This window comes from Heloderma suspectum, chromosome 2 (genome assembly GCF_057233095.1).
Source record: "Heloderma suspectum isolate Gila_16-S chromosome 2, 16-S_ref, whole genome shotgun sequence".
NCBI lineage: Eukaryota > Metazoa > Chordata > Lepidosauria > Squamata > Helodermatidae > Heloderma > Heloderma suspectum.
This window is the reverse complement of record NC_139459.1, coordinates 278958369-278980953: the sequence shown is the minus strand read 5'-3', so window position 1 is coordinate 278980953 and position 22585 is coordinate 278958369. Positions and strand designations below refer to the sequence as shown.

The 22585-nt window shown below is 44.3% G+C and overlaps 1 protein-coding gene across 2 annotated transcripts in view; it reads left to right on the top strand.

Annotated features, from left to right (window-relative positions):
* RNF123 (ring finger protein 123) overlaps window positions 1–22585 on the top strand; it is a 122259-nt gene that overhangs the window by 19704 nt on the left and 79970 nt on the right. For both annotated transcript variants that reach the window (XM_084839521.1, XM_084839522.1), the window contains exons 11-26: window positions 78–186; window positions 1801–1905; window positions 3101–3226; window positions 3338–3430; window positions 3588–3661; window positions 6463–6580; window positions 6821–6920; window positions 7379–7440; window positions 9279–9350; window positions 10759–10879; window positions 11551–11652; window positions 14421–14527; window positions 18488–18680; window positions 19304–19449; window positions 20809–20892; window positions 22188–22295. In XM_084839521.1, coding sequence (XP_084695647.1) covers window positions 78–186; window positions 1801–1905; window positions 3101–3226; window positions 3338–3430; window positions 3588–3661; window positions 6463–6580; window positions 6821–6920; window positions 7379–7440; window positions 9279–9350; window positions 10759–10879; window positions 11551–11652; window positions 14421–14527; window positions 18488–18680; window positions 19304–19449; window positions 20809–20892; window positions 22188–22295 — 1720 coding nt within the window. The remainder of the gene's footprint in view (window positions 1–77; window positions 187–1800; window positions 1906–3100; window positions 3227–3337; window positions 3431–3587; window positions 3662–6462; window positions 6581–6820; window positions 6921–7378; window positions 7441–9278; window positions 9351–10758; window positions 10880–11550; window positions 11653–14420; window positions 14528–18487; window positions 18681–19303; window positions 19450–20808; window positions 20893–22187; window positions 22296–22585) is intronic.

Genomic DNA, 22585 nt, shown 5'->3' with positions numbered 1-22585 from the left:
GGGGTTGTGGAAGTAGTTCCTCGAAGGAGTAATTGCATTCTGATATATATTGTTTCTTAATAATTCCATACATATCCAGTGGAAGGATATCGGCCCTTACAGGACAAACCAACTACAGATCTGGTGAAAGCTCACAAGCTGTTGGCATACTTGAAAAATGTTATTAATATTGGAATAGAAGTTTCGGTAAGATCACATTTTCGATGTTAAATTTATTTAATCTTCTCCTGTCCAGAACTGACTGTACATTGGATTTATTCATTTAGGAGTATTTTATTTTATTTAGTACATTTATTAGCTGCTTTTCAGCAAAGCTCTCAGATCTGTTTACAAAGATTGAAATAATAAAATACATATGAATAAAACACATCAAAAACAACGTAACAATAAAATTCCAGCAGAATATAAAATGAATTGGTCTAAAATTCTGGGCAAATAAAAAGGCTTCCACTTGCAGAAAAAATGTAGTGCCGTGTCAAATTTGCTGGGGAAGAGGGCTCTGGTATGTACAGCTCTAGAAATGAATATTTAACAGCGCAGTTCTATACATGTCTACTCAGAAGTAGGCCTATTGAGTTCAGTGGATTGCCGCCTAAATTAGAGCATGAACTCCAATGGTCCCAGAATTGGAGGGCTATTTCTCCCGAGTCTTTTAATGGGGCAAGAAATTCATCAACAGGTTCAGGAGGAGGGCTCAGTGTTAGCAGCGTGGTGGCAAGTGTTTTTCTCCCCTCTGCCACCACAGGCATTAGCAGCAACAACAGCAGAGCTCTTCTTTCTGTGGCCCAGCAGCCATTTTGTCTCCCCGCTGCCCTAGATGTAGCATTGTTGGGGGCCATGGTGGGGATGGTGGGAATGGTGGTGGCCACAGAAAATGGCAGCTAATAGTAGTGGCCAAAAAAAGACATCTGTGGCTACTGCTAACAGTGAGCTACCCCCTGAATGGTGCCCTCACTGGTGACAAATTTCATGCCCCCTCCTCCCAAAAACTCAGAAAAATGGCCAGCTATTGTGGGGGGGCTTGAATTTCACTCACACACACACACACACACACACATACACCCGTCACACACAATTCAAACCAAAAGCGCTCCTATGAGAATTTTTGTCTGAAGCCTAAGAAAATCCAGTTCCACCACAGTCCTCTGATAAGAAGCTGAATCCAGGATGGGACTGTGCTGAGAGGAGCAGGCTTCTTAATGGCTGGGGTCAGCAGGGGCAGAGAATCAATTCACTCCGCACCTCATTGGTGTCGCCAAATGTCACCCTTACCTTCTCCCATATAAGTAATTAGTTGCCATTCACTCCTATGGGGAAAAAAATACTGTGCTTGGGGAAACTTTTGTGATGAGGGCAAAAACCTGCCTTCTCCATCTTGGATGCTGGGTGCCCTGACATTCACAGAAAGGGACCCCACTGGCTAGTGTGATGTGCAGCCCACACACAGAGGCACATCACTTCAGGGATTCTTGCAGTAGGTGAGCCCTCCTATACACCCACATCCCACCTGTCATAATGAGGGACATCATTCTAGTTGTCAGTGTGCATTTCCATCTTGTAAAATGCAAGGTATAAGCCAGCCTTCCCCAACCTGGTACTCTCCAAGTGTGTTGGACTGTAACTCCCATAATCTCCCAGCCACCATAGCTGGGGGATTATGGACTTGTAGTCCAACAAATCTGGAATGCACCAGGTTGGGGAAGGCTGGTATAAACAGTGAGGTCTGTGTTTAAGAAATAGTACTCTTGAAAAATTAGGATCTCTTTAAAAATGTGTGCAATCCTGAGTTTTGTATTTCAGGAAGGGAAGCTGGTAGAGAGAGACTCTTCCACCTGGCAACTCCAGGGGGAACCAACAGTGCTCATCACCTTGGCACACATTTTTAACCACTTTGCCCCCCTCATGGTGAGCTTCCTCAATTTTTATCTTGCTTGCTTTAATTTCTGGATCTTTCCCCTTCAGCAGTGGATCATTATTTTCCTGGTTGCAGGAGGGCATAAATGGGTCTTTTGGCAGTGAATTTACAGCTTTCCACAGTGAGTCCTCTGGGGCACATAGAATGGAGCAAGCTGCCTTCTACTGAGACAGACCTTTGCCCCATCTAGCTCAGTACTATCTGCTCTGCACTGACTGGCAGTCAATGTCCAGGATTTCAGAGAGGGCATTTTCCCAACATGCTACAGATTGAACCCCAGGCCTTTTGCATGCAAAGCATGTGCTCTGTCACTAAGCTGTGACCCTTCCAACCAGTGCTTGAATTACAGGTGGAAAATAGGAGGCGGGCCTCCTTATCTTTTGTGTAGCCCTCATACTTCTTGTTTTTTAGAAGGCGGGGATGGGGGGGATGGCATGATTCAGTTAAAATTGGGTTGTGTGTGTCATGAGACTGGGCTTTTGGATTACCCCTCCCCTTTCTCCCCAGTAATTTGAACACTGGTGCCAACCAGTTTCTGTCTGGGTCAAGAAGAAGCAAGCTATTTGAGGTTACCCTCCCTTGTTGTAATTTGCTTTCAGCTGCTCTTTGTGTGTGTGCAGTTCATGACATACAAACAAAAAAGAGTACAGGATTAACTTGTGGGTAAGTGCCTGCTGGTGGGGAAGGTCTCCATCCTCCATTCATTTGGCAAGTTGCAGCTTTGCCTGCCTGCCCACCAACTTGTGAGGGAGCCATCCCCCTTCTGTCCAGTTATCAGCAGATACATTTATGAGGGTGGGCTGCAGTCTGACATGTTCTGCAGCAGGTTTCATCCATTTTTGTGAGTAGATCTCCCAGCAAGGACAGGAGCAGCATCCTTCACAAAATAAACATTCTGAGGAACATTGCAGGGGAAGCAAGTGTCTCTCTAATGAGGTGCTTTCTCAGAGACAAACACATCAAAAAATGGAGCGTTAATGAGGGACACTATTGGGGCATGGGGGGTCAAGACTGCATTTGCACTTCCCAAGACAATCCCAGGAAAAGTGGCTGCTGTGGACACCCTCAGAGCTGCGGTGTAGGTACTGTTGTTCTCATATTACAAATGGTCCTGGTTGACTCTGCTGCAGCATGTTGATAAAACTTCTCTGTAGGTCTGCTGATCTGAAAATTTCTTTTCTGCAGTGCAAGGTCTACTTGGTCGAAGATGTGCTTATGAACTTCCTACTCAGCATCCTGGAAGGGGGAGGGGCTGTGGAAGCACACCCTCTTGTTCAGCAGTTACTGGATCTCATGTGGCTTCTCATGGAGGTGAGCTGTCTTGACTCTCACGGTATGCCACCCTCGCTTATAATGTTGGGCTTCCTCCACTGGGGCTAACTGGCAGCAGTATCTCCTAGACAGCATTTCTTTCTTCCTCAGGATTATGAAGTGCATGAATGCCTCAAGCAACTGCTGATGTCCCTGCTCAGAGCTTACCGCTTCTCTCCAATTGTTCCTGATCTAGGCTTACAGGTAAGTTTTCCTTTGTTGACACACCAATGGAAATTCACTGAGGGAAGCTACTCTGGCTATAGTTTCACAAATGTTGTAAGGCATTTTAAATATGGTGTCTTGAGAACTCTTGGTGTCAGCTTATCTTGATGGTCCTTTTCATCTCTTCTCTCTTCAGATACACTACCTCCGTCTCACTATTGCTGTCCTGAAGCATGAGAAATCCAGGAAATACCTGCTCCACAATGTCCTGTATCCTTTTTGTACGAACTCCCCCCCCCCCCATATTTTTCATACTTACCCAGTCTTTTGATGATGCACACTCACTTCGACTGCCAGGAGCTTCAAGTGTGTAGTCACTGCAGAATAAACACACTGTACCAGGAAGTGGGCCCTTCTGGGTGAACAGAGGTTATCTGGAAACTAATTTCCAGGGCACTGGTTGTCGCCCTTTCTCAGTGGAACCTTGATTTCTCTCCTTACTGCAAGTGCACTTCAGATGTTCCTCTCTGAAGTTAGCTGTGCAAATATTGGTGGGGCTAGGTTTGGAGCCATGATAAATGGCTGCAGCCTCTTTGTGAGGTCCATGAGAAGGTCACATTTTGCTCATTATTGCCCTTCTCACTTTGCATTCCCTCCACTGTTAGGGGAACATCAGTCTCCTGTCATGGATATGGGGGGGTCTTGGCAAATATCTACCCCGCTTCTTATCCCAGCATTTCCAGGAGTAACTGATAATACATATTAGAAAGATTTTTAGTTCGACTTTTGCCACAGCCCCCCTCTCATGTGTTGAACTGTTTAACCACCTCAGAACAATAGAACTCTTAAGAGTGCTGACTGGGAGTAGTTACCTACATGAAAGATCTGTGCCTTGATTATGGAGTTCTAACTCACATAATATAACATTAGCCTATTCATAAGAGCAGCCCTGCTGGATCATATCAACAGTCCATCTAGACCAGGATCCTGTTTCCTACAGTGATAAGTCAGATGGCCCTGAGAAGTCCACAAGCAGGACATGATAGCCCTCTCTGCTGTCGTTCCCAGCAGCTGATATTCAGAGGCATGCTGCCTCTGAACCTGGAGGTAGCATATAGCCATCATGACCAGCCATAGATTCCATGGATTTGTCTAATCCTCTTTTTAAAGCCATTTAACCTGGTGGCCATCACTGTATCTTGTGGCCGTGAATTTCCTAGGTTATCTGTGGTGTGAACAAAGACTTCCTTTGTCCTGAATCCCCTGCCAGTTAGTCTCATTGGGTAACCCTGAGTCTTGGTATTATGAGAGAGGGAGAAAAACTTCTCTCTATCCACTTTCTTCACACTGTGCATAATTTTATAGACTTCTGTCACGTCCCCCGATCTAGTCCAGGTTGAAAAAGGTTGACCTTTTTCTGCAACTTTTCCAGAACTGCACATAGTATCTCAAGCTTGACCACATCATAGATTTGTATAATGGCATTACAATTCCTACAGATTTATTTCTAATCCCTTTCCTAATAATCCTTAGCAAAGAATTTTCCCTTTTCATTGTCGCTGCACACTGGATCAACATTTTCATTGAGTTATTCATCATAACCTTGAGATCTCTCTCCTGATTAGTGACCACCAGCTCAGATGTCAGCAGCATATCCATAAAGTTGGGGCTTATATATCCCAGAGTGCATCACTTTGCACACTTACTTAAATTGAACCTATTTCTCCATTTTGCTGCTTATTCACTCACTTTAGAGATACTCTTTTGGAGCACTTTACTATCTACTTGGCTTTTTACCATCCTGAATAATTTAGACTAATCTGCACACTTAGCCATTTTACCTCACCCCTGAGTCCAGATCATTTACGAATGTTAAATAGGATCAGTCCCAGTTCAGATCTTTGGGGGATCATATTTCTTACTTCCCTCTATTGTGAGGACTGATTTACTCCTCCTTTCTGTTGTTTAACCAGTTACTATATGGTTACAGCTCTGATGTTCAGTCACTGGCACAGGCAAACTGAAGAATGCCTCTAACCAGATTAGGCCCTTCCTTTTATTGAAAACATTGTGTGGACGTCTGGATCAATGGGATGAAGATTAGAAAATGTAGACAGTCTCTCTGTTAGGGCATGCCTGTACAGTTTAACTCCACTTTTGAACAGGAAGTTAACAGCTTCTGATGGAGAAACCCCTTTTTGCATACATTTTATGTTTAAAGCTATCTATACATTACACAGGAATGCTGTCTTTTATCAGGTGAGGCTATTTGTTCATCTAGTCAAGTACTGTCTACTCTGACTGGCAGCATTTCTTAGGCAGAGGTCTTTCATATCACCAGTTCCTTTTAACTGGAGATGCCAGGGGTTGAACCTGGAATCTTCTGCATGCAAAGTGTGTGCTCTACTACTGAACTATGGTCCTTCCCCTTACATCCAAAACCTCACCCCAGCGTTCCCTGAGAGCAGGCTGATTAATCATCTTTCAGGAAACAGCCCGTGAGCCCAGAGGGCTGTCTTGCTCTTTTTTCTCTCTCTTCCAGCGCTGTACATGTTCTACATACCTGATATAAATGCCCTGTTAAATGTCAGTAGTTAAAAGGGCATCTCTGTTTGGACAGTTAATTCCATTAATCCCATATGTGACTTTTGTAATTAACACACCACTTGGAAGGGTGTAACTTAAGTCTCACTCAAGTCACTTTGTACTAAACAAGCACAAACTCAGTAGCAGGTTTGAGAACATACAAGCTGGTCTCAACATGCACAGGGGGAAGTGGGGTGGATAGCTGCTTCATTGCTCCCTTTAACTAGATACTGCTGAAAATCAGCAAACATTTACTAACATTCCTTTCACAGTTCTTTACCTCCTGTTTCGGGTCCCCCAAATATCCTTTTTGCAGCATGTTGCAATCATTGCAGCTTCCAAGCGCTTTCTGGAGTTGAGCTGTTTTCAGGAAATATAAATTTTCACATGGTCCTATGTGTGGAGTTATTCTTATTGCAGGGCTGCTCTTTCTTACTCAAGTCCCACAGATATATACATCTGTTGACTCCCTTAACTCATTGCAGATTTGATGTGCTCCGTTCAGTTGTGTTTTTTTACATCAAGAGTCCCCTGCGTGTGGAGGAGGCTGGTTTACAGGAGCTGATTCCTACCACCTGGTGGCCAAACCGCTTCAGCAAAGAGGTGAGGAACATGGTACCTGCTGCTGGTAGATTAAGGAATATCATAGCATATCTGCTGCAGTGTTTGCCTTGTCAAGGTGTATTCTGCACAGAGTAAGTGATGCAAATATGCATTCATTTGGCACCTTTTGAAGGTTGCATTCTCCTATCAGTTACACTGACATTTATGAGTGTTTCCCAGACCTGCTTGTCCATCCTTTTGGGTTTCTGCTAATCTGTTGACCCTCATCTTTAAACTCAGGGCAAAGAGAGTAGAGAGGTGAAGGAAGAAAGTGCTGAGGAGAGACTGAGGAGACGAGCATATGAAAGAGGCTGCCAGCGGCTCAAGAAACGCATTGAAGGTATGGCAGGGGGGTTATGAAATCCAAAATCTCATGGGTATTGTAGAGGGTGGCCTGAAGCCATATTGGTCTGTGTTTATGGACTGGGGCTTGATGTTCTCCACAGTATGGCGGAAAAAGTCCATGTCACTAACTGGGCAGTGCCATCTTCTGATGCCATTGGCACCCCCACTCCCAAATACAAAACTGATGAACTCAGTCATCCTCCTTAGAGACAGCGCTGAGCTTTCCACTGATAATGTTTGTACCTCTTGTCATTCTGAAGACTGTCCTGAGCAAACTGGTGGGACTGTCTCTTGGAATAGCTCATCCAAGTGGGGCATGTAATAACCTGGGAAGGCTGGCTTCCTCCTGAGAGCTTCTGTGCAGAGCTTGAATATCATCATTGTCTGTTTCTCTGTAGCACTGTGGTTGCTGCCTGACACAATGTGTATAATGGCTGTGTTGTTCATTCTTAGTGGTGGAGGAGCTCCAAGTGCAGATACTGAAGTTGCTGTTAAACAATAAAGATCACGGAGGGGTAAGCGCAACTGAAATAGCTTGTACAGAATGTATGCATTTAACTCTGAATATTAGCTTGCTTTATGCTGTTGACATACATACATTTATTTATTTATTTATTTATTTATTGCATTTATACCCCGCCTTTTTTCCTCTTGCAAGGAACCCAAGGCGGCTTACATTATCCTCCTCCTCTCCATTTTATCCTCACAACAACAATCCTGTGAGGTGGGTTGGGCTGAGAGTGTGTGACTGGCCCAAAGTCACCCAGTGAGCTTCCATGGCCGAGTGGGGACTAGAACCCGGATCTCCCAGCTCCCAGTCCAACACTCTTGCCACTACACCACACTGGCTCTATTTTCCTCAAAGTGCTGTGTCTGCATCTTTTCTTAAGCCAAAGCCACTGTATGGTCATGCAATGCCAAGTTCATTGCTGATAGCCTGATATTTAATATAGCAAGACTCAAAATACTGTACACTAGATACCGGCAGGCTTTATTGCTGGAACCTGCATTTGACTTGTCAAACAAACCTAGCATATTAATTAATTTTGAGAAATACATCCCACTGGCTCCTTGATCATCACTGAGATAAGCTCTTGGTTTAGTATCTAGGTCCCTTGTTTGCTCAAAGGCAAGGGTGGACAACTTGTGGCCCTCCCATTGTTTTGGCCTACAACCTCCTTATCCCTCATGTTTGGCTATGCTGCCTAGGGCTCATGGGAACTGTAGGCCAAAACATCTGGAGGGCCACAAGCTGCTCGCCCCTGCTCTAAAGCAGCCTTCCCAAATGTGGTGGCCTCCAGATGTTTTGGACTATAGCTCCCATCAGCCCCAACCAGCATGGCCAATGGTCAGGAATGATAGGAGTTGCAATCTAAAACATCTAGAGGGCATCACATTAGGGAAGGATGTTTTGTAGTTCGCTGTTAGCAGTTAATTATATCCATTGAATAAAACACTGAACCTGTGAACCTGATGGGATAGACAAGCTAGAGCCAGTAACTCCTACCTAATGCCGTATTGAATCAGTCATGCTAGCATCTCATAAACCCTCTGGGAATTGATACTGCTGAGAATAAGAGTGGAATGAATGTTGCTAAATAGGACTCAAAATTAAAGCATGGGTAAATGATGTATAAAAATCTGCCTTGGATTGGCATCCAAATGATGCGGTGTGCAACTGAACATATGCTGCATGGGCTTCTTGGTTAGGGATCGTGTGTTTATGATGTTGTGTACATTCAAGAAATGACAGAGCTGCCAAAAGATCTAGTGATGGAGGCTAGCAAGGCATTCATCTGGGGTGACTTACCTGGGAAGAGTTCGTGCAAGGGCAGTGTGCTGTGTAAGTTGTTCTAATTCATGCACATGCAGTACATCACACAGTCTCCCATTTAAATGACTCGTAGCTTGTAGTGTGAACTGCCTCGATGGAATAGGAAATATGTTTGAGGTGATGGATGTTGATGTTGACGCTGTTGAGGGCTTTATTTGTTTGATTTATATCCTGCTGACATAGCTACTCCACCCTCAGGCCAGCTCACAGCAAAATCAACAATAAAATTAGTCTAAAGCACAGTATCCCAAAACTTCCAATTAAAATCAGTCCAAATTATTTTAAAACCATCAACATTTAAAACAGCAAAACAAAACACCAGCAAATAAAATGCTCTCAGTTTGACTTAACAACTAGCAAGTTATGAAAATGCATGCACGAACTTGTCTTTAAGGGCCTTATCTGTAAGGGCAGATTGCATATTAAAGGAGCAAAACCAAGAAATTCTGTAGTTCTGGGATATCCTTTCACCTTGATGGAACTCTGCTGACTTTAAACACTGGTTGTTGCTTCTTTCAGGGAGGAGCTTCCAGATACATCTTTCTAAATAAGTTCCGCAAATTTCTTCAGGAAAATGCCAGTAATCGAGGAGTAAGTTAAGACTAGTGTTACGATGCTGTTGACCTTGTGTTGCACTTCCTGCTGGAGAAACTGAAGATGCCCTCTTTGTATTGGTGGATAAAGAACTTGGTATTACATATGTCAGAAGATGTAGCTCCAAACTTTTTTGTAGCCAAGATACATAATTTGTGCCTGGATTAATGGGTTAACAACTTAAATTCTGTGCTGGTAGATTCCACCCTAACATGTGTCCTGTGCAACCTTTTTCTTCTGTTGCAGATTAGTGTGCCTGGTGCCCCATCTGTTTGGGCAATTTCCACACATTGATTGTTCACCAAGATGTCAATGGAGCTTAGTAACCTACTTCTGAAGTAGGCTAACTCCATGGTGAACTATTCCTGTAACAAGGCACGACACAGGACTTGTTAATTTAAGGGCTTGGACTCATACAGTAGGAAGATGCATCACTCCTGTCATTACATTCTGTTTGTTTTGTTCTCTGACACACTGTCAGTTCTGCCTGGCACAGTCTGGTTTTCTTTCTGTCCCTGCTCCTCTGATCCCAGTTGACTGCCTTCCTAGGACACTGGAGGCAGGGAAATGATGATGGGAATTTCCCAATACTTTTAACAGAGAATAAAGAGATTGCTTAAGGTACCTGCAATGGAGGAGCTGCTGAGCATATGGGGAATGTAGTTAGGCCTTACACTGATGACAAATAAGTCTTGGTTTTGGAAGTGTGGGTCCCCAAGATCCTTTTTTGTAGAAATCAAACTGCCCAATGCAAAACCAGGTGAAATTGCAGAAGCTATAGTAACTTGGGTGATAGTGTGTCTGAGCAAGATTTCCAGCGGTCAGAAGGCAGGGCTTCATCATCCTGTATAACCTCTTGCTCCTCCCCATACTAGCAGAAATGGAATACATCATGTATTCCATTTCTTGCATACTTTGCATACTCTGTTGAAGGTTACAGAATTCAGCTGTTTTTGGCACATCATTTTGATTCTTTCACAGCAGAGCACGTACAGCCATGGCTTAAAAGTCTCCCAGTGACTCTCTAAGTGAATGTGTCAGCTCAACGATACGTACTCTTGGTTCTTTCCTGACCTGTGATGTTCTGTTGTTTAGAAGCCAGTCTTTTCTGATAGTGTGGGAAGTGTGCTTGCTGATGCTCGCTGACATGCCTTGAGGGTACCCGGTTGGCCTGGCATCTCTTTCCTTGCAGTACAGTGCTACTGTGCTTTGAAGAGCAGATGCCTGCCTGCTATTTCTTGTTGGGAAATGGGTGAGAATCCATAGTGGATATTGACTCTGTCAGTCACTAGAAATGTTCTGTGCTGCCTGGGGAACACTGTGTCTGAGGGAGTGGAGGAGCTTAGCAGGGCTCTTGCAACCGCTCTGTTAACAGCAGAAGACTATCATACTTTTTTGCCCTTAGAATCTGACCGTGCTGTGTCCACCAGAGTATATGGTATGCTTCTTGCATCGGCTCATCTCAGCCTTGAGACATTACTGGGATGAGCACAAGGTGAAGAACGCTTCAGCACTGAGCAGTGAAGGTAAGGTGTCTTCATGTTAGAAAAATAATTTCCAAAGATGGACAGACATGAGGTTGGATCTAGATGCAGTCATACTTAGAGCAGACCCACTGAAATCAATGGGGCTTAAGATAGCCATGACTAACTCATGTCCCATTGAGTTCAGTGGGTCTACTCTAAGTATGACCAGATCTGGATCCAATCCTTGAATATCTATCTTGGTATGTGATTGAGCTTTGAAGAGGGATGTATCATCCAGGAATTCTGGAGTTGTGTGAAACTGAATGCTGTGTTGCTTTACCCAAAAATACAAAATTAGAGACTGGGTGATATTTGGAGGAGTCATCCGATCAAGACAACTTAAAAAAAAATGTTTTCTGAGTATTGCCAACTTTAAAGGAGCTGACATCTTCCCCTCCCACAATGAAGCCCCTCCCCCAATAATGGACCTAGCCTGCAGTGCTGTACAGACACAATAGTGTCAGAGAAGAAAGCCACCTTAATACACATTTTCGGTGCTCATCTGTCTTGCGACACACATGGTAGATCTCCCGTCCTCCTTATATCTGAAGGAGAATAGACAAGGAGATGGGATAGGAGGATATGAAACAGCCATCCCAATTACTTGCAGTTAGTGGAGGCTTGTTCTTTGACCATCTTCCTAAATACATGTCTGCTTATCTTTCCACCAGATGCATATGTCCCCCCTCAACTCTTCTACAATGGGAAGGTGGATTACTTTGACCTCCAGCGACTTGGGGGACTCCTATCTCATCTTAAGAAGACTCTTAAAGGCAAGTGCTTGTTCTGACATTAGTTGCGTCCCATGGGCCATGTTTGGATGTCACTCCAAGCTAGGAATCCTGGCTTAATAAACCTTGCTATGGGTGAGCAGTGTGCACACCATTTGCTCCTGCGTCACCCTCCTTTCATGCAAGTGGTGTTATGTCTGAACCCAGGATTAAGTGCACCCAAATAAGCCAGGACCGTAAGACAGCTTTAAACCAGGGTTTCTTGTTGGCTTACAAATTCTGGCTTGTTTGGGTGTACTTAACTATAGTCCTAGGTCTGGTTGTGCTGCCAAGCTATCTATTCCTAGTTTGTTTATCCCACGGATGGGGAATCTTCAGCCCACAGGCCTGATCTGGTCCACCAAGCCTCTGTATCATTCTCTAATTTTTTCTCCCTTGTTTTTTGGATTTAAAATAGATAAATTGTGGCCCTGCTCTCTTAGCCCCACCCACTGTTTGAATGCAGCCTCCAAAACCTTTCCCAGATTGGAATTTGGCCCTTAGGCTGAAAAAGGTTTTCCGCCCCTGGGTTACCCACTTGCACAAAGTGGGAGTGAATGATGTGCTCATTCGCATCCTGCTTTATTAAGCCAGGTTTCCTGGTTTAAAACTATGTCTAAACATGGCCATTACTTCATGTGAAAGCAAATAGCTTGGAAATCCTGTCATAAGAGCCTTCAGTATACAGCATGGCTAATTGTTGAGTGAGTGGGAGGAGAATGTCACAGAGTTAGCTTAGTAGCTTTGTGGAGCTATCCATGTGTATGAGTTCTGGTTTTGCCTCTTGATAGAACTTAGGCCTAGAAATTAGCAGCCTTTGAAGTGCTCACCACTAATGTGATGAAAGGTCCCATTATATTTTCATTTTGTTAATTACAAGGAATTAGAGTTTGGAATGTCATTAATGGCTGTAACTGGCAGATGCTGACTAAGCATCTGAAGTGGCCTTCAGACGTTTAGTTTTCTTTGCTTATGACCTTTCTTGTAGATTATGTATTTTAACTTGAATATTAAATAGCTGCCATGATAGAAGTGTGGTAATTTTTTTGACTTGATAATTTACTTACAAATCCATTCCAACTAATTTAAAAGCCCAGTTCTCTGCAAGGACATGTGTATGGCCTCTGAGGCTAAAAACAAGAACTGCTCTCCCGGGACTTGAAGATAAAGTGGCAGCTGATGCCTCTTGGTCTGTGAGATTCTAATGAGTACTTGCTTTCTCCCTCTCTCAGGTGCTGATCAGCTCAGCAGAGTCAGGCTTTAGGGCACTGGGGCTGTTTGGCCATGTGCTGGGTACAGATAAGTGAATGTGTAATCTGAGAACATTTGAGAGATTACATATGACCCTTTAATAAATCTTGCTTTTGTTCATCCAGGAGGAGAATCTAGGATTCCTTGCCCACTTTTTTGCCTCTAGTGGGAAGGATTTGTCCATTCCTCCAGGGTCTGGAGGCCTGAATTTTGGAGCAGCATCAAAGGCAAAATGAACAAGAAAGGGAAAACTTTTAGAAGCTGCTTTCCCTGATAAAAGAAAGCCCTCAGGACTACAAAAAATATGTAGTCCCACCCGTAGATGACTTCATACTTCTGGCTTGACACTAAAAGTACTGAATGGGAAGCAGGATGTATTCCTGCACAGCCGTGTTCCGGTAAAAGCCAAGAAATGGCTTTAGTCAGTGATATGGGCTGGAATTCGTCACACTTTAAGTAGAATAGGCTTTCTAGGCCGTGATTTTTCTTGTTGGCTTACAAATTCTGGCTTGTTTGGGTGTACTTAACTATAGTCCTAGGTCTGGTTGTGCTGCCAAGCTATCTATTGGCTGGAATATGGGCTGGAATTCGTCACACTTTAAGTAGAATAGGCTTTCTAGGCCGTGATTTTAATCTTAAAGTTACAGCTGAACAAGTCAGCCTTTATAATGGTGTTCTAGCACTTAAGAGGCTGCAGAGGACTGGTTGCTGACTTTCTGATCTTTCTAAGATGAAATCAACATGCAGCATGACCTAGGAACAATGTCAACATTTAATTTAAACCCCACCAAATGCATAATCTTATATATCCAAATATACCCAGAAGAAGAGATTTGCCATTAGGAGCAGTGAAAGCACCTCAATCCCAATAAGGTTACTACTATACCAAAGAGTTGGTGTTTGGAACAGCAAAAGAGTTACATTCGTAGGACAGTTTGTTTTGTTTGTTTTGTTCAGAAGTGTGATGGGATGGCAGTGAGAGAGTTAAAATAGGGAAGGAAAAAAACAGGGTAGGCCTTTGGGTGCTGATTACATGGATGAAAGCTGTCCTTGCTGGAGTTCGACAAACAATACCAGTTGCTGTGCCTAGTGTATTCTTACTTGGAATGCTGGAGCAAAAGTATCCCAATCCACATTTAAGCTCCATATAGTGGAGATTCAGGGCAAAGATTCCCCACAATGAGCTTTATTTTTTTTAAGTATATCTCACCCATTCTGATAAAATGGAGCATGTTCTGTTTCTAGGACACATTTTTTCACTCCTGCTTCCTCCTGTATTAGCCATGAGATTGGAGTTTGATGACTTACAGTGCAATCCTATGTAAATTGTATTGAATTCAGTGGGAATTATTCCCAAGTAAATGTGCATAGGATTGCAGCCTTGGTGATGATGAAGTAGCATTAATGATACTTCTGATTATGTTATTCTCTGTACTTCTGCTAGCAGTACTGCAAGCAAAGCAAATGGGAGATGGAATATGTTTAAGCTAGCGATGTCATTGCTGCTTTTATCGACACAGATGACCTGGCTTCAAAGGCAAATATTCTGATTGACCCTGCAGACCTTCAGGCAGTGACAATGGATGATCTCGATGAAGATGAAGAGTCAGCCGTGTCAACAGCGCAGGTGAGCCTAGCAACTCTACATGAAATGGGTCAAAATTTAACTAAAGTAGCTCTCCATAAAGGAAACTTCTTGATAGGGAAGGAGGAGGACTGTGCTTGTGTATTTCTGGGAGTAAAAATTGTTTTGAAAGGTGGGAAGAGCAAGTGAAGAGAGAGACTTTTCATGTGTTATAGCTAAGAAGCCTTGCCAAGAGCCTTGGCAAATTGGGTGCTGAATGTAGTCTGATGGTACCATAGCAAGGCATGCATCAGAAGCCAGCCGAATGTTTGGGCGTTGAGAGTGCATCTGCAGAGGTATCTACATCAGGAGACAGTTCTGAAAGCAAAGTCACCTGAGGTGAGGCACATGGCTACCAGGGAGGTGGCCTTCTCAGCCATGGCACCCCACTTATGGAATGCTCTTCCCAGAGAGATCCACCTGGAGCCTACTATGTGGTTCACTTTGCACGAAATACCCTTTTATTTCCCTAGAAAGTTTATGCTTAATTTTAGCCCTCCTGAACTCAGTGCAGGCATGGAATCTTGCCAGCGGATGGGGAGTTCTCTGCGTAGCCAGATCTGGTGATAACCTAAAGCCCCAGCAACTCTGCATTCCCCATGAGTCAGAAGCGCTGCACTCTTAGTCTTGGAATGCAAAGAATGTTGGCTGGAGGCTTGTTGCTGTTGGTGACTGAGTCAGGAGCTGGGCTTGCGGGCACTTCGCTGGTCATAGTAGTGATGGCTCTGCAGTTTCCTTGTGTTTAGAAGTTTTCATAAAGAATAGATGGAGGGAACATGCCATTTTCCTCCATATGAAGGTCCCCACATTTTGGCTTGGCTTAGCAGTGAACTATTATTTGTGCTCGCCACCACCCTAGTCCTGGATCTTCTTCCATGCACAAAGAAGGGGCAGGATCTGTTGTCATTTCACACTGGGATTTGCAGGAGCAGCGAGTGACACTGCTTCTGCCTTCTCCAAAAGCCTTGCATGAAGTGTTCCATGTTTCGGAAAAGGAAAGAAACAGTGGGAGGCCCTCTTGTTGCCACCTCCTTTGCCCAGTGGCTGGTGTCAAGTGAGAGAAGAGCACTTCATCACACCAGGTGCTGTGGAAGGAGAAAGCAACTCCCATCCTTTCCCGCCTTCTCCAGAGCATGATGCAAAATGATAGAAAAGACCTGTATCCTGAGTCCCGTTGCTCTTGCCTGCAGACTGTGGCAGGGGATGGGTTTTATCTCACTTCATGCAGAGCTTTTGCAGAAGCCGTGCAAGTCTCTCCCACTGCTTCTAGTTTCTGCAAATGCCTAGTGTAAAGTGAAAGATCTGTCCCCCTCCAAGTTTTGTTTTGTTTATTACATCCATATCCTGCCTTTTTCCTCTTGCAAGGAACCCAGGGCAGCTTACATGGTCCTCCTCTCAATGTTATCTTCACAGCAACCCTGTGAGGTAGGTTAGGCTGAGAGTCAGTGACTGGCCCAAAGTCACCCAGGCCCCATCTACACGAGCCTTCCGGGGCGGCTGTGAGGTGAAGTCCCTTGGGACAGATGACGTAGTTGCCACTTGGCAGCCATCTGTGGTTTTCTCCTGGAAAATGCGGATTTCCGAGGAGGTGTCTTGCTGCGATTTTTTTGGTTTGCTGTGGGTTTCCCTGCGGTTGCAAGCCATCTGTCCCTTCCCCAAACTGACTTCGCATTTTGCAGTGGGCGTGTTGCAGGCATGTGTAGTGCTTGCGTCACTCTGTGACACCCCTTTACTCCCCACTTCCCTTCGCAGCTGTGCAGTTACAGAGGCACAGAGAGGCGTTTTCATTTATTTAATCACAGTTTTGCACATTTTTGCAGCTTTGTATCTTCACAATGGTTGTTTTGGTCTCAGTGCCCAAGGGCTTGGGGGGTCTTGGGGGAGGACCAACTTCGCTCCAGCCTCCATTTCGGAGCAGTGGGTAGGCACATACCACTCACACGAACCATTGCGAGAGTCTCAGGCTGGGGAACTGACAAACAGATGGCGTGGAAATGAAGGGACACAGAACACGCACTTTTTACCTAACGAGGGATGGAAAGACACAACATAGAACCCATAAAATACAAAACAGCCACTGCAGTGTCTCACCCCCATGCTCACGGGACTGTGCACACGAGCATTAAAGTATAATGGCAAAAAAAAGGGCACGGCAGAGTCTGTTAGGGAAGTGCGCAGTAAATTGCGAGTGTATGCCACCAGAAGCTAATTCGAAGCTGCAATGCTGTGCAGTTGCGACAGGGTGGGGAGTGAAAGCAGTGCCATATAGATGGGGCCCCAGTGAGCTTCTGTCCCCGAGTGGGGACTAGAACCCAGATCTCCCGAGTCCCAGTCCAACATTCTAACTACTACACACATCACTCTAACCACTGCCTGCAATTTGCAGAAAGCTTGAGGAAGAGATCTTTATGCTGTCTGTTTGGGAAGAGGGCAGATGGGGCAGCTACCATAGTGACCACATTTGTAGAGCATTGCCTTTAGAGTTCCTGGAAGCTGAAAGAGCAGCAGTGACTAGCAGCACGTAGCACAGAGTGGAGAAAGTTCTTGGGGTTGCTGTTGAGGCTCAAGCTTGCTCTTCTATAGACCAGGAAAAGTGCAGTGGAAATTGCAAGACCAACTACTACTGCATTTTCTTCCTGTAAGGGGGCGTGGGGGGGGTGAGTTCTGTCCTTTTGTTAATCTTGAGGTTTGTTACCATATCTCGCTGGAAAGCCTAATGTGATAGGGAATTCCAGCCTTCCATTAAAAGAATTCCAGACTCATAAATAACCCTGTGTAAGGAGAAAATAGTGCGGGAGGTGGGCAGGGGTTGTTCGGTTTTGCTTGTCTTTGGTCATGTTTTTTATCTTCACATCTTGGGCTAAGATCGCTTTGCTGCTTGCCTTGTTTCCCTCTTCAGGCCTGGAGAAGAGAAGATTAAAGGGAGACATGATAGCTTTCTTCAAATATCTGAAGGGTTGTCACGCAGAAGATGGAGCATACCTGTTCTCAGTTGCTTCTGAGGGCAGGGCTAGAACCAATGAGCTGAAATTGCAGGGAAGCAGATTTTGACTAAACCTAGGAGATGCTTCCTATCAGTACAAGCTGCCCAACAGTGAAGCAGACTTCCTCATGAGGTGGTGGGCTCTCATTCCCTGGAGATATTTAAGCAGAGGCTGGATGGCCATTCCCTCAGGGTTGCTATAGTTGCATTCTGCATTGAGCAGGGGGTTGAACTAAATGACTTCCAAGGTCCCTTCCAACTCTGAAATTCTATGAGAATCCACAAGCTAAGGCACAAGCTCCTTGGGACTCTTGAGGGCAAGATCATAGGTGGCCAAGGGTTCACCACTCTTAAAAATATGCAAGAATACCCTGCACTAGCCCTAAGAAACTTGGCTGTTGCTTTTCTGCAAGTTTACAGGGAAAGTCACTGTGTGAGTGGAGTGTCTGTGTCTCCACTCTCTCATGCAGCAGAGTTGTGCAGCTAATTGTGTCTCTTAAATTTGGAACTATATAGCATTGCTTCTGGTCCAGAGCTAATTCCACCACGACCACGCTACCTGCTGTTTGGAGCCTACAAGGACCAATTCCACATTAGCTGAACAACCCACTTCTCAGTGTGGTTTGTAAAAACCTGGTTGTATATAATTTCAATCTAATACAAAATTACCGTATGGGAATTTACTAGTGAGGATACAACTTGGACTCCCTCGTAGAAGTTTCTCTGAATTTCTGCCCCAGCTATGTTTGCTTGCATGAGATCCACCGTATCTTTTGTAGATTATGACATGTGAGATGGGAATGTTTCAGAAATGTATTCTATGAATGTGCATATCTATGGTTCACTGCTTGAATTAGCCAGGACAGAGAAGATTTGTGCATGGTTCAGACCAGCTTCATTTTTTCTTTAGAGGAAGAACTGTCATAGCTGAACAAATACTACTGCATATGTCTGAAACTGTCTTTCTCTCTCTCTCTCAGCGTCCAGCTGCTGCTCTGGCAATCGGGGGTGCCTTAGCCAGGCCAAGCTGGCTCAGTTCACCCACTTTGGGGCGAGCTAACCGATTCCTCAGTACTGCAGCTGTCAGCCTTATGACCCCAAGGCGCTCACTGGGTGCCCTGGAAAAGGTTAAAGTCCGTGCACTGAACATGGAACAACGGACAGAGGAAGACAGTGAGTAGTATTTTTACTGCATTCTGGCTAGGGTTAGCTTGAAAGAGGCTGCAAGTATGTAGCAAAACAAAACTCAACAACACCCCAGACAGTGAGAAATAATATAGTGGAGCTGAGCCAGTAATGTGTCACAAACATTACCTGATTTTACTCTGGTGTTCAGTCTTCTGGTTGAAGGGAAAGATTTCTACTTCATTCTAGCCTGTGCCTGGACTTGTTGTAAGGCACCATGATTGGAGTTCACTCTACATGCTTCCTGTGGCTAATGCAGATGATCTGGGAGTAGCTAGTACAGGATAGTAAATAAGTGAGATTTAATTATCCTAATAAATAAACCTGCAGGAGAGGGAGGCAAGGCAGTGGAAATGTAGGTTCAAAGGGAACAGGGGAGAAAACATGTGGCTGGAACCAAAACCAGATACATCTAGAAGTCTGCTGACCTGAGGTGGCTTTTCATTCAAGTATGGTTTGGAACAGGCAACATGACTGAATTTCATAATTAAAATAAAGAAGCAAATATTGAAATTAATATTCAGAACAGCCTAGGTCCATTGTCTTCATAGTGAAAGATTCACACTGTCAGCAGTGGGTTGCTCAGAAACTCCCTTCTGTTTTTATCACAGTTGAAGGCAGCCATGGAAATGAGGGCCTTTTATTGGGGAAACCTGCAGAAGAGCCGGAACAGCCAATAACTGAGAACTCTCTTTTGGAAATCTTGGATGGAATAGCCATGATGTACAACCTCAGCGTGCATCAGCAGCTTGGTAAGGTGAGCAGGATTCATTTCAGGGGAGTTTCCAGTCCTGTCTCATTCTCACAACTGGGGTTAGAACTTGTGCTAACAAAGATGCCAGGACCCCCTGGGAGAGGGAGGGGGAGGACTTGGCAGGGCCACTGCACCAAATCATGATGGTTGCTTGCTTGCTTGCTCTGCGCCTTCGGGTAGAACAATACCTGTTGTTGGTAGTGGACCTCAGCTATTGTAGTCAAACAACAGATGTGCATTTATTTCCAGCTGAGAAGCAGAAGGTGGGATAGGGGGTGTCGAGTCTATGGTTCTCCCCCCGCCTAAGCTAGGCTTTTAAGATTGGAAATTAGCCTGGGGGCGTTGGAGAGGCGGGTGGGAATGGGTTGGGGGAAGAAGGGTTGCAGGTGGGAAAGTGGCAGGCAGAGGAAGCGTTGCCTCTTCTCTGCTGGGGCTGTAGCTCAGTGGTAGAGCACATGCTTTCCGTGCAAAAGATCCGAGGTTCAATCACCAGCATCTCCAAGTAGGGCTAGGAAAGAATCCTGCCTGAAACCCTGGAGAGCCACTACCACTCTGTGATGAGAATATTGGAATAGATAGACTAATAATCTGGCTCAAGGCAGCTTCCTACATGGCCCTCTATCCTGCTGCTTTACTGCTGTTTGGCACTGGCCCACATTTGGGCCCGGTTCATACGAAATGACAGCCCCTGGATTGTTTAAACCATGGGTTGTTGGGGCCATGCAGTGCACTGCTTCCCACCAGCTTGCCACTTCCACTTTGCATCTGCTTTTGTCAACAACTGCTTTGGGTTTTTAATATATTAAGGTGCATAGAAAACAAATAATTAATAAACTACCCAGGAACTCCCTCGTACCTAGGTTGTTTGATGCAGCATACCAACCCAGAACTCTGGGTTGTTGAGGAACAAACAACACTGAATCCATTGTTTGTTGTTGGGTTCCAACTCTGGGTTGTTTGTCCTTCAACAACCCAGAGTTCCAGGTTCACATGTCGCAACAAACAACCCAGGAATGGGGCTGTTGACAAAAGCAGACGCAAAGCAGAAGCAGCTTGCTCACTTGCTCCAGTGCAGCCCTGCCAATTCATGAGTTAAACAACCCTTGAATTGGCATTATGTGCAAACCAAGTCTCAGAGCCCTGAGTCTGTCACCTTCATGTGTAGTTCTGCCTTCAGGCTGTTAGATTCTGCAACATCTACTACGGATACAAATATTGGTGGGAGAGACTCATTATAGTGTTAGGCCCTGCAACATGTTGATGCTGCAATAGTCATGTTAATTCTGGCAAATAACCCAGTATGTGCTATAACCTATTTAGAAAAGCTCTCGCCAGTGTCACTGACACTTAGTTGTGTTTCAGATGGTAGGTGTTTCCGATGATGTGAATGAGTATGCTATGGCACTGAAAGACACCGAGGAAAAGATTAGCCGATGCCCAAAGAGGGTAAGAAGTTCTTTTCAGAGTTGTCTTTCCAGCTTGTTCTTTGGAAATGTTTCATGTTCTTGTTGCTTCCATGGGAGGAGTGATTGTAGCCATTTTTCAGAGTTATTAGGGTTCCAAGAGAGAAATCTAGAATTATTTTATGGGGCAATCCTGAAATACACATATTACACACGTGACATGGGGATTATTATATTCAACCTCCTTTAAAGTAGGCTTGTATTGCCCACATGCTGTTCTTCTCCCTGAGAATCATTTAGGTACTGTTCTCCTCCTTGAGAAGCATTACATGTGTGACATGGGGATTGTTATATTCGATCCCCTTTAAAATAGGACCATATTGCCCGCATGCTTTTCTTCTCCTTGGGAAGCATTCAGGTGCTGATTAGCACTCTAATTCTGATTTCCTGAACACTGGCTCAGACAAAGAAATAATGATGGCTTATTCTTCATTTGGGTAGAATAGGATGATTGTTTCATGAAGTGTTTCTACAGTGATGAAAAAAACTCAGTTGTGCCTCCTTTTTTGGTTTCTTCATTATCTATTTCTTATTTAAGTGCTATTATGGAGAACTCCATGCTGCTAAAATAACAGCTTGCAAATTGCAGAAGATCTTGAAGAACTGAGCCAAGCTATTTCTTACCTGTAATTATAAAAATGTACTTCCTTTTAAAATTATAGTTAATTATAGGCCCTTTTCAGTTCCTGCTGTGCAAAACCTGTGAACCGAAGTCTGTTGGGTCTCGGTGATACCACAGAGGCCAGTGTGCTAAAAACTGCTCACACAAGTGGTCTTCTCCTGTGAGTAGTGTTAACATGGCAGCCACAAACTTATGGAAGATCATGGCTCCCTTTCCATGAAAACATGATTTTTACTTTCTCAGAAGACGAGTCACCATCCTGCCTAAGTGCTTGTTTCTAATGCTACGCTGCTGCGGCAAGTAGACATGTGGTCAGTTTTTAAAACAAGTTGGCCTCCAGTGTGTTGCTAGAACAAATTCTCAATTTCTGCATTTGTGGGTTGTTCTGTAAAAAGTTGTGTATATTGTAGCTAGCCAAATTTTATGTGGGGTTCTATAGTATTCCTGGTCCTTCCTGATCTTGGTGTGAAGATTACTGTCTTGGGAGGCAAACTATGGCAGTTAGCAGTGCTTGGTTTGTTCTCAGTAGTAACAAAAAACCCTATGAATGATTGTAGTGAGGCTTTTATGACGTTACAGGGGCTGCTGTGTACATATTTCTGGAAACAGAAAAATTATGCATCATTGCTCCTCATGCCTTTCTGTTCCCAACTCAGAGAAGAGATATCCATGAAGAATTGGTGAAGAGTCAGAAAGTTTTCTCTGAGAAGCTTAATCACCTGAGTCGCCGGCTTGCTTGGATTAATGTTACTATTTATTCAAAGGTGAGAGGGAAAGTAATATGCATAATGTCAGTGCGGTGCCTTGCTTAAAATATTCCAGCTCTGGCCTAATCAATGTTGAATGGAGCCATACTGTTGCTTACTGTCTCTTGTATGTTCTGTTTTGTTAATATATCTTAGTAAAGTTCATCTTCATTACAGAAGAATCCTGTATTTTAGCACTACATTTATCTGCATTTTTCTTTAGGTTTTGCACGAAGTTTGATATCGGGCAACATCCTTGTACCCTTTTCTTTTACGCCCACATTAGTATTTAATCCATCCTTGTAAAT